Source organism: Coturnix japonica, chromosome 5 (assembly GCF_001577835.2).
Source record: "Coturnix japonica isolate 7356 chromosome 5, Coturnix japonica 2.1, whole genome shotgun sequence".
NCBI lineage: Eukaryota > Metazoa > Chordata > Aves > Galliformes > Phasianidae > Coturnix > Coturnix japonica.
Window position 1 is genome coordinate 14,605,120 of NC_029520.1, and position 12,104 is coordinate 14,617,223.

The 12,104-nt window shown below is 42.5% G+C and overlaps 1 protein-coding gene across 1 annotated transcript in view; it reads left to right on the forward strand.

The window, feature by feature from the left end:
• The first annotated feature begins 127 nt into the window (after positions 1–127).
• The window catches only part of PDE3B (phosphodiesterase 3B), an 83,094-nt gene continuing 71,117 nt past the window's right edge, over positions 128–12,104 (forward strand). The window contains exon 1 of the mRNA XM_015864077.2: positions 128–1,396. Within this exon, the coding sequence (XP_015719563.1) occupies positions 401–1,396 (996 nt within the window). The 5' untranslated portion in view covers positions 128–400. The remainder of the gene's footprint in view (positions 1,397–12,104) is intronic.

Genomic DNA, 12,104 nt, shown 5'->3' on the forward strand with positions numbered 1-12,104 from the left:
CCCTCCCCGCTTCCCGCTCGGCCGTTACCGCGTGGCAGTTCGCGCGCAGCCGCTCGCGGGGCGCGTGCCGCCGCAGAAGCTTCCGCGCGTGGAGGGAGGCGGGCAGGGGCCGTTCCCCGCCGCCCTCCCACCCCCGCCGCCGGCCGCTCCTCCGGTGAGCGCTGGGAGGCGACAGCGAGCTCCTCCCGCCGGATCCGTTGTGGGCAGAGCGAGCCGAGCGGAGAGACTTTTACCTTTTCTCTTTTTTTTTTTTTTTTTTCTCTTTTTCCCCCGTCGCTCCCCACCATGCTCCGGACGCCGCCGCCCGCGGGGCAGAAGCCGCGGCTCGGCCCGTTGCCCCTCTCCTGAGGCGATGCGGGAGGCGCCGGCGGGACGGAGTTAGCGAGACCCCCCGAGCACCATGCGGGAAGAGAGAGAAGCGGCCGCCTCCGTCTCCCGCCGCGACCCCGGCAAGCCGCCGCCGCACCGACCGCAGCCGGACGGCTCGGGGCCGCCGCCCCCCCCGGCGCTGCCCGAGAGCCTCCGGAACGGCTACGTGCGGGGCTGCGCGACCCCGCCGCGGCGGGACCCCCCGGAGAGCTTCCCGTCCCCGCCGCTCTGCCCCGGCGCCGCCGCCGCCGCCTCCTCCCGCCGAGCGCTGCTCAGTCTGGGCGCCCTGGCCGCCGTCGCCCTCTCTCTGCTGGCCTTTCCCGGCCGGGGCAGCGCCGGCCCGCAGGACGGCGGCGGCTGGAGGAGCCCCCGGGCGTTGCACGCCTTGCTGAGCCTCTCCCGCTGCCTCAGCCCGCTCTTCAGCATCGCCTGCGCCTTCTTCTTCCTCACCTGCCGCCTGGCCCGCGGGGAGCGCGGCGCGACGCGCTGGTGGCTGCTGGCGCTGCCCGTCTGCTGCTACTCGGGGGACTTGGTGGCGCTGCGGTGGCTGCCGCCCGCTCAGGGGCGCGGAGAGGAGCCCCTCGCCCCCGGCGAGCCGCGGCTGGAGGCGGGCAGGCTGCTGGCCGCGCTGGGCTCGGTGGCGGCGCTCACCCTGCTGCGGAGCTCCGCGGGGCTCCGCCGCAGTCTGCTCGTCCTGCTCTTCTCCGGCGCGGCGTGGCTGGTGTCGCTGACCGGCCTCCAGCCGCTGCCCCCGGCCCTCCGGCCGCTGCTGGCGGGCTCGGTGGGGGTGGCCGGTTGCCTGCTGGCTCTCTGCGGCGCCGAGCGTGGCATCTTCCCGGAGCGGGGCCGGGCGGAGCCCCGGCAGCACCACCCGCAACCCCGGCTGCCCGGCGCGGAGGACAAAGTGCCCGCGATCAGACCACGGCGGAGGTCGAGCTGCGTGTCCCTGGGGGAAGCTTCGGGCAGCTACTACGGCAGCAGCAAGATGTTCAGGAGACCCTCGTTGCCTTGCATCTCCAGAGAGCAGGTACGTGGCTCCGGGACTGCGGGGAGAAACTTTGCGAGCGGAGAGCGCTGCTCGCTCTTCCAGCTCCTGTAGGTGCGTGTGCGGGCTGTCTGGTGTCACACTCATAAACAGAGGGAAACGCACGCTCGTTAGCGTCTATTGACTCCTCAGCTCGGTTCTGCAGGCTGCATGGAAGCTAAATCGTACCGATACGTGAGACAGGACAGGAGGCTCGCTCGCGTTTCAGACGGATTAAATGCTAAAATCTAACCCTTGTTGCTGTCAGCTACACTGTTTCTTTCCAAAGCCCATCTCCTCTGCTTCTGGCAAACTTCACGCGACGAAGCCATACAGGCTGGCTGTTCTCACCTCTGCTGCTTCTCGCTTTCTATCGACTGCTAAGTTCTAGAGGAGAACTAGGGTTTGGAGGGATATTATTTACCAGTTTGGGGCAGGCTCCTTCTGCCTTGCAGATTACCATCTCTGGTCTCTTCTTCAACCATCTCTCCCTCGCTCCAAATAAATTACCATTAGGTTTGAGCCGATTGAACTTAAGAAGCTTCTCTTTTACTGAAGAGAGAGCTGTTCAGTAGAGTCTGGAAAGATGCCCGAAACATTCAGTTTTCTTGAATGGAACTCTGTTGGTTTCTGCCTCCTGGAAAACTTGTCAATGAGTCCCGTTCTGGTTTTTTTGCAGGGCAACCCCCATGGGGGGCAGTTGGTTTATATTTGGTAGGTGACATATGAGCGACGGGAGCTGTGGCTGTGCTGGGTGCAAGCGGCCCAGCTCTGTTGGACTGCACAGCTGACCCCGTGCTGGCAGAGCGTGGGGGTCATCGGGAATGAATGGCAAGTGCCCGGCTACTGTGAAGGGATTGTTGCCTCAGAACCCCCCGTCTGTTGCTGTGGTGGCTGAAATTCATGAATGCCAAATGAAATGGTGTAACTTTGCCGTTGTCGCTCGTTCCATAATGCTCTTCTTGTGATGTGAAATAGGTCGGAGGAAATAGGAGGCGAATCTGAAACAGTGCAGCGGTTCGCGAGCGTTTCTTTCTCTGCATTTACGCAATAGAATAATACGGCAGTAATTGTTCTGTGCGTGAAAGGTTAAAATGCCAGCCTGCCGGAGCAGGCGTCAGAAGGTTGACATTATCAAGTGCAGACAATGGGGCAAACGTTAGAGTATTATAACAGCAGTTAAGATACGTGGGGAATATTGTATAATAGTTTATTTTCTCTGTGCTGCTCCCTTCCAGATAGGAAATGCTCTGTTGTATTTGTCTGCGGTATAAGAAACACAGAAAATGCAGTGACAGCTTTCATTAACTTTTCTAGACGATAAAAGATACTTGTTTTCATTCAGCTGATTGAATTCTTCCTTTGATATTCAGTTCACTGTCCATAAAATGTGTACGTGTTTCAAGTTAAGACACTTAGTTTTCCTTAGGTAACATTGTAAACGTCAACCTAACTAAATACGTGGAATTTATTGGCAGTACTTATGTCATACATGTTTATAGTAAGATGCAACTGGTTGGTAGACTTCCAGATTTTGATATCTTAGTTATCACTAGAAGGAAACAGAAACAACAAAGAGATCTGAAGCTCTTTATTTTCCTCATAAAGTCTATTAGACTTTATAATAAATATTTGTGCTTTGTTAGCCATGATTTAAACTGCATTCATAGATACATGTTCTAGGCGGTGCGTTATGAGTGATTTTTATGAGGACAATGCAGGTGAAATACTCCGCTCTCGTGTTTGACTTGGAGAGATATCAGACATTGCAGAGCTGATAAAGTGTCGGCTGCTGGGGCTGGGGGTGACACGGGGAAGGAAGCCTATGGTCTGTGACTGTATTTGACCGGACACTGTGAGGTCTTTGTATTGTTTCCTTGAAACACAAGGAATATACGCACTTAATGCTCTTCAGAGGAGCATTTATTACGTGAACATTCTTGAAAGATTGATTGCGTGCTTTGTAGATGTTTAGATGATATTTCAAGGTTTCTTTTTTCAATTGAAGATAGTGAATTTAATAAGGACTGCTGGGAAAGTCAGTGGAGTATAAGGAATGTGCTGGTGGAAGTTTGCTGTGTCAGTAATACTGACAATAATGACAACATTAGTTTAGCTGTCATTCAGTTTGATGGATTTTATATGCTTATTAATGCACATTGCACCCCTATAAGCAGGTATATGTAAGAACGAAAAAAGGCAGATGTAGATTTTAGTTACTTTGTGGGGAGAAAAAGGGATCGCTGATATTGACATCAAGTTTTTAGTTACTTGTTGAGTTGAAATTATGCCTGACTGTCTAAATACCATGAGGAAAAGAAGTATAGTGGGTTGACTCGTTTTCTTTTTCCTCAAATAAGCTTAAACCAATAATTCTAAGTGATCTTTCTGCATGGAGACTAGAGGGAGAGGGGGGTAATTCCATGTGTGCACAACCAGTAATGTTCATGCAGTGGGGTCAAGTGGAGCTGTCATTGTTTTCTGAGGGTAGAGGTAGGAAGATGCCCTGTGAGCATGATCCTACAAGTGTTTTCTGATTTAGGGAATATGTTTCTCAAATTTGGATTTCTGCTTTTTGTTTGTCAACAGATAGCGACTATAATACTGAGTGGTCGATAATTATCTTTGTTCTTACCTTTACTATGAACATCTGTGCTTTGCTGTCAAAATCTATTCTATGCCGTGTATACTTCTTTCTGTACTATGTGTGGCTAGTGATGTAGTTTGGTGGGTGGAGGAAAAGTCATGAATAGGTTATATCCTTAAAATTTCATGATAGTATACTTAAATGCCATTTTCAAACATACAGATAGAAATACACATAGTACAGAAGAAAGTAAATTAAGGCTAAAATCATGCAAGCACAATGTCTTTTTGAGTTATATTAACAAGAAAAGTTAATGAAAATCCACATGATTTTAGCAGTAAACTACTGGCTTTTTATTTCCCTTTTCTAGTATTTATCTTGGGCCTATTGACGAATCGTTTAGCAGTACAGTTCCAGTATTGATCAGTATTACAAATGCGCAGACAGTGTTTTGATTATGTATTTAATTACGTGCTAACGTTAGCTGTACATACTGCTATCAAAGGGATTGCTTGCACTGGCTGTTCAATACTTACTACACCATTACTTAAATGTTCTTTTTTGTTGTTGTTGCTTCTTGAAGGCCAGATCAGTATTGGGATTCTAAATGATGTTGGTCAGATCTTATAAATAATCTTTGTCTTGAAAAAGACTGTAGTGTAAAGCATTCTTTTTACATCCTTGTGAACGTGTGTATGACAGCATGTAACTTTATATAGAATATGCGATTCTATAATGTCTGTTTGTCTATACTAAAAGAATAGGCCTTTCACATTATGTGCATGGGACGTATGTCCAAAACAGCCTGCAAATAGAGCAAGGTTTTCTGTTTGTTTATTTTGTTTTTAAAAATTTCCTAGCTGTCTGATTAACTTCAAACAAGCTGGGGTGTTTAATGGATAAAAACTGCCACGTTGTGCTCTGCCAGTTAAAGGAAGATTTGTCTTGTGTTTAGGCTGATAGATTGACCAGCACATCTTGCCAATTTCCATTTGTAGCTATCTTACACCTTTTATCTTGTACCCTCTGAGGATCAAATCTTATCTTGCACCCTAGGAAGATCGAGAGTTGATTTAGAGAGTCTAAAATGTAGATTTAACTTTAAATTAATGCAATTTACTTAGACACTTTAAAACAGTCTATTTCCTGTTTGTAAAACAAGTCATATTTTTCCTTAACTGCTGAGGCTATTAGTTTCCTAGGTCAGAAGGTACCTCCTAGTATGTATTTTACATTGCCTTAAAGTTTTAAGCTCTAGGTTTGCAGCCTAGAAAGGTGAAATGTATCTCTCCTTCTCTGCATTTGAGGTGATGAGCTCTTTGCAGTGTTCATCTTTTCCTGTAGAGGTGGTTGTGGTGACCCTTACCACAAGTGTCTGCAGACAAAGCTTTGTTTCTGTTGTTTTTTGTATCTCTTGGTTTTTTATTAGTTATCTCTTGGGGTGGGGGGTGGAAATCAAAGTAGAAATGAGTCTGTGTTTAGCTGTGAATGCAGTCAACCTCAATGGGATGCTACCGAGTGTTGGAAATATAATAAGAACGAGCGCATAATGAAGTGACAGTCATGGGAAACTATTTTTGCAACTACTATTTTGGATGAGTAAGATTATATCTGTCTGGCTTTCCTTGGCGTAGACAAAATGTTTTGTGCTGGGCAAAATGAGAAGACTTGATAAGAGTTGCATCCTTTCCCCTTCCCCCCCCCCCCTTTTTTTTATTTTCCCGTCTCCATTCTGAAGTTTCTTAGAGTGTCTTCAAGTTTCTTGTAGCATCGTACTAGAAAGAAAGGATGATTTGAGAGCAGTCTGCCTGTAGAGACCTATAGAGAGATTGGAGCATAAGATGCCATCCCTATGGCAGTGATGACCAGAACAATAATGCGGTTCCCAGTGGCTAACAAAGAATGCTGAGAGTGCAGTTAAGGAGCCTGATGGCTGTTAAGAGCACTGTTAGGATGAGCTGGTTTTTAGATATCTGAAATTGAATGGTAGTTTGTTTTGGACAGAAGTAGCACACTAAAAGCAGGTAAATGTGTTTGTAGTGTAGTTTGTCAGTGTAGTGAATCACATGGCTGCTTCTGCACGTGTGATTTCCTGTGGACAAGATGTAAAGAGCGAAACAAATGAAGGTGAAGACATCTGCTGAGGAAACACTGGAGAAATCTGGGGGAACTATTGCAGGTGGTGCATTATAGGAATGACCAAAATGGCAGTGGGAAAGAAGTTGAAGAAACTGGGAGAGAAGTTCATAAGAACTGAGTGATCAACTGTGTGAGAGGGAACTAACAAGATACACTGATAAAAAAATTGTTTTTCAGCTTTGACAAGAAAGCTGTTTTAAACTTATGCATGAAAATGGTAGAGATGTGCAATAATAAGCTCTCAGATTAGTCTCTAGAATGGAAAAGGTTAAATATGAATGGAGCAAGAATTACAAGGTGTCAGGTATATTTAACAGAGGAAAAGAGGACTGCTATTGAGTTGCACACTCCTATTTGTGCATGTATGTGCCTGACAGTACCATTCTAATGAAGGAGCGTGACCAATCAAACTGATTGAATGCTATGGCCTTACAAATTTCAAAGATATGAAATCCCACCAAGCTTTATGAAAAAAGGTGAGTGGGCAGGCCCAATGGGATATGCTGTGACATACCACATGTCTATAGTGTGAGCTGGTGCTCCATGTTAAGATCTCACCTGTTTTTCTAGAATAAAACTGTAGAGAGAACTGAAAGAACACGTTGAGGTGAGAAATGGGGGAAAGAAAGGACTTTCAGTTGGCAAAGCCAACTCTTAGCAAGATGAAAAAACACAACAGAATAAATTGTAAGGGAGGAAAAGAGTAATGGGACCTTTAGTTGCAATTCAGTAGAAGTAATGAAAGTTTGAATGGTAAGTGACGTCTTGGACTGGATAAGGAAGACTTCTCAATAAATGAGTGAAAGATAATGGACAATTAAATGCATTGATCGCTTTGAGGATGCATTGGAATTTAAGGAATACTAGAGTCTTCCAAACAGACAAAAATCAAGAATACTAATAGATTAGAAGTTATATGATGCTGTGATTTATCAACTTGTTACTTGGCAAGGGAAAGAGTGATAAAAACAGATTGGAGAGACCTGTCCTTAAGCAAGAGTGAGTTAAATGAGTGTTCTGTGGGTGAGGGAGAGAATAAAGTGTTCTAGGAACAAGGTGCTCCATAAAAAGAATGGCTTCTGATACAAAATTGTAGCTTGCAAATTGAAATGCGACCAGTTGTTTTGTGAAAGGATATACAGAAGTTGATCCAAAAGTAATGCCTCCTGCTTATTTCCATGGAAACTACAACAGCTAAGAAGAGCTCAATAGCACTATATGATAGAGCAGACTCTCTACAAAACACTAGTTGTTTTTATTTAATGTAGTCCTCAGCATTAGCTATGCTTTTTCACCAGTGATGGACAAGAGCCTGCATGCTGTGCTCAGAAAAATCTGCACCAGTGGAAGTGACCCACTGTCATCACTGCTGAAATGCATCACTCACCACCTCACTGTGCTGACATCCATTGTTTGGTCTCCATAAACATTCAACAGATCTCAGTGGGTGCAGATTTTTTCTGCATGGAGGAATTCACTGGTACACCTTTGCTTCATTTGTGCTTCTACATCAGATGTCGTTTTGTTGGACTGCCCCTTTGCTGCCATCTGTCATGCAGCAACATGTAACAGAATGTAGGTGGGAAGGTTCAGCCCCTACTGCCGTACCACCTCCATCTGCCTCTGGCAACATAGGCCACCGTAATAAAATAGGAGGTGTTACTTTCAGAGCAACCCTCATAGTTCAAATAGAAGCAGCTGCAGTCTTGAAGTTAGCATTGATATGTCAGGCTTTCTTTTTGTGAACTACCCCTACTTTTTGCATCTTTTCTGTGTAGCCTCTTCCTTTGAAATGAGCAAATTCACAGGTGGAGGAACAGCAGAATACACAGCCAGCTAAACAATTTTTATACAAGCTTTCATTTATTTGGTAGCTCAGCATTTATGAAATGAAGTGCTGCTATATGCAACATTTTTTTGTGTGTGCCAGTGCTAACCTCATTTTGTATAAAAGGTGAGGAAAAAACTGACAATCTTCCAATTAAATAACCTTGAACGTTAATCTTGTCAAGTTTAGTTACCCAGTTCTGATCTACCAGCCTTAACATTCTTGTCTTCAAATCTAAATGCCTGAATTAAGTTAAAGGTATATTGGCAGCAGATGTTTATTTGTTGTTCACTTGATAAACAAAAGGTTGTTTAATTGACTGTTAAAATATTCCTTTCCTTACATAGCTTCCTTTAAGATATTCTAGGTGCCATAGAAAATATACTGTGTGAAGCTGTATTTGGGTTCTTCAGATTTGTTTTTGAGAGATTGTCCCTATTTCATGAGGAACAGCATAAATTAGCAAAATAGGTACCTTGCTTTTTTTATACCTATGTTGGTGATGCTAATTGGAAAAATATGCAAGTGGTTTAATTTGGGTTGAGTACTTTCAGTGTGCCCAGACCACACAGCACTGCTTCCACCCCAGTGGAGCTGTACTGCAATCCTGTGGCACACCTGCCTGTTTACATCTGTTGTCATTTCAGTTTCATCTGCAGAAGTGTGTAATATCAGGTCCTCTGAAAGTGAGTGAGATGTCAGTTTGTGGAGAGGGTTATTATCAGTTTTACTGAAATAATGGCATCATTGGTTGGATGGGGCCCTGGGCAACCTGATCTAGTAAACATGGAAGTTTGGTGGCCCTGCCAGGAAGGGAGTTTGGAGCTTCATGATCCTTGAGGTCCCTTCCAACGCAGGTCATTCTGTGATTCTGTGATCGTGGTATTAGAGCATCTCTTTTAACCTCTGTTATTGGTCATATTATATTTTCTTTTTTATTAGATTAAATTCTTTTAACATGATGGAAGGCAAAATAAAGACTTTTAAAAGGCATTTTGCAGTAGATTCCCTGTCTGTATCTTCAGTATGATTTTTCTTCCAATGAGGCCTAAAATTACATACGTGTTTATATACATATATATTTGTATACAAGCTTATATACATGTTTGGGAACTCTTTCTATTTTTCTTAGTTTAATATTATAAATTAAATTACAAGTTATGTTCATTATTATAATTTTTTTTTATTTTTTTCTAAGTATTGGTGGGTGACACCTGTTTACCACATCAGGAATGGAGCTTTTTTCTGTCTGGTGGATGCTTTTAAAGGATTTCTAAATTCCTGAGTACTCCAGTACTGTGTACTCTAATTTCTGACTAGTAATACTTTTGGCTCTTTGGAAGAGTTTATATCCTTTCTGGTGAATTGCTACTACTGATAAGATTTTTAAATGTTGGTGATAAACACTGATCTTATTTCATGCAGGAAATAATCTGTGTGGTGGCCAAGGACCCTTACAGTGGGCACACCTTACAGATGCGGATGGCTTTTGAGCTGAGTCTGTAGCTTGGAGGGGATATGAACTAAATTCTTGTGAGCTTTCTCTGGGGCAGAGACTAATCTCTGCATTTATAGGACATCGTTAGCACCTAATGAAATTCAATGTCATATGTCTAGTTGATAGATTCTAACTTTCTAAGAAAAAAAATATATTTGAGAAATCTTAAGTAACTGTTCTGAACAATGGCTGTGGTGGCCTCTATTCCATTTGTTTTGCCATCTAAGCAACGCAGTCTACTCACAGTACTTTTGATATCCATTCTTGTAGTTCTGTAACCCTACATGTTGCCAGTCCAAAAGAGTTATTCTGCCTAGCCTGAACTTCAATTTCAGTTCATTTAGGCTGCTTTGTCTTACATACAAGCACTTAAGTTCCCATGTGTAAAAGCAGGAAATTTGTGTTAGAACCTGAAGGTGTGACTAGCACGCTAAAAAAAGTTAAAATCCTGCTGTGCCTGTGAAATACTGCCTGCTCTGCGTTGCCCTGCATGAATTGGCTTGGGCTGAACGAAGTAAAGGTACACGAGCACAGCTTTGCCCTTAATTAGCTGGGACATGTGAGAAGCAGTCTTTACTTTCCAGGGAAAGAAGCGCATTGATGTGGGTTACATTGCTCCCATTGAGATTGTCCGTACAATAATGCTATGAAACAGAGATGTATCACTGTGCATTGTTTGTAGCCTGGGGTAAACACACAAACCTTAATGATTTGAGGGTTTTTGTTCATTCTAACCTATCAGTATAGGATAGAGCAGTGTATTTCATATCCTAACTAGTAAACACAAACAACTTTGTTATCCGTTCCCTGTGCTGCTCTCTTTCTGTCCTAGTACCAGCTAGCTGCATAGCATCCATTTGGGAATTACTGAGACGTGCTTTGAAAGGAATTTCAAATGAAAAAATAGTATTGCAGTGACAGAGTTTCAATTGATTGTACACACAGATGTTTGTCTAGAGGCATATTCTAGTAGTTGGGTGTTTTTGTAATAATGAAAAAGCTAAGCAGTATTACTTAGGATCTTTCCAATGATTAAAGAAATGCGGTGTGCATGTCTATGTTAAGTTAAAATGAGTGATTACTATGATGTGATAATAAGTAGCTTTGTGATGCTAAGGCAAAACACAGTTGAAGGTATGTTGAAGACAGATATTTGTGAATGTATTTTATGTAGCTCCTAGAAAAGTATTCATTAGAATCTACCTATGAGTTTCTTGTTTGATTTTTTTTTTTTTTTTTTAATTCGTCATAGAAGAATGTTTCCATGCAATGGTATTACTGAAAACATGATTTTTCTTTCTATTTGGAGCTTCTGTTTGGACAAATTTGGTTAAGTAAGGAGATTTTGGTACAGCTGTTCTGTTAACAACCAGTATTTTTGTTGGTTTTAATTTCATTTATTATATCTGGCAGCACTTTTGCTCAGTGATGAATAACTTTGTGAAGAGCTTGAAAGTAAGAAGTTTGTGTGAAACTTAATGAAATGTATGTAACTTTTGGAAATAGGGAGACAGGCACTGGCTATTGCTTGTGAGTGTAGCATAAGTTTTCAGACCCTCTGAGATGAAGGCTTTTGTACCAAAGACATCTGTAGAATAATTTGAAGGACAAAATGGTATGTTTGTCTCTGTGCAGGACAAAAATTCTTCTGGAGAGTAAAAAGCAAAGCTAAGATACTCAGGTTTGAAAGCCGTTTTGTTAAAACCAAGTAAAACTCTACATATAAAATTTATTTATGAGTTGTGCCTGTTATTAAGACCATTGAGGATAAAATTTCAAGACAAATTCATTTGGAATCTTGTTATTTCATGTTATTTCTGGAAACATATAATTGGTATCCAGTTTTAATTAGTGCTCAGGAAAGTGTTAGAGCTTTGGATAAGGTTCAGGCTGTGTTTCGTATAATAAAGTGATGCAATTTCAGAACTAACTACGAGTCAGTAAAACTTCAAACTTCTTCGCTGAATAATAAAGGATATAATATAAATGATACAATATATAATTAATAATATATAACATAATACAGAAAGTTAGCTTTATGTCATTTTCTCATATGAGACTAGCTGCTGTTAAAATTTTGTTTCTAAAGGTTTCTGAGTCTTCTATACTTGCCTTAGCATTTATTCTGTTAGGAAACTCCATAGAGTCAGCAGAGCATTTGAGCTTTCAAGTGGAAAAGAACATGTGTTTTACATATATATCTATAGTCCTTTCTGGCTAAAAATGCACAGGCTTTAATATAATTTATAACTTTGACTCTCTGGTAGTAGGTGTTAACAATCTCAAATGAATGCATTCTTAAACTTAAGTTTCTTCAACCTGGCTGATACTGGGCAGGCATATTGTGCCTTTAGATGCTACATCTGTATTTTAAATTCATTTTGCTTGAATATACAAGAAAATAATTTCCTAGAAAGTAAATGAACAATTGGAAATTGCTTACTTGCTTGTCTCTTTCTCGTAATGCCATTTTTCTTTCTGTTTCCCTGTCTGTAACTGTTTTTAATCTTACAGTCACTTTAACACCTCTTCTTACCAGTGTGTTCTTTATTCACTTTCTAAGTATTACAAGAGCAGTAACATTATTTTATCCAAAATTACAGATATCATTCAGCAAAGACAAAAGTATCCTGACTTGAAAATACTTTTACTTCTTTGG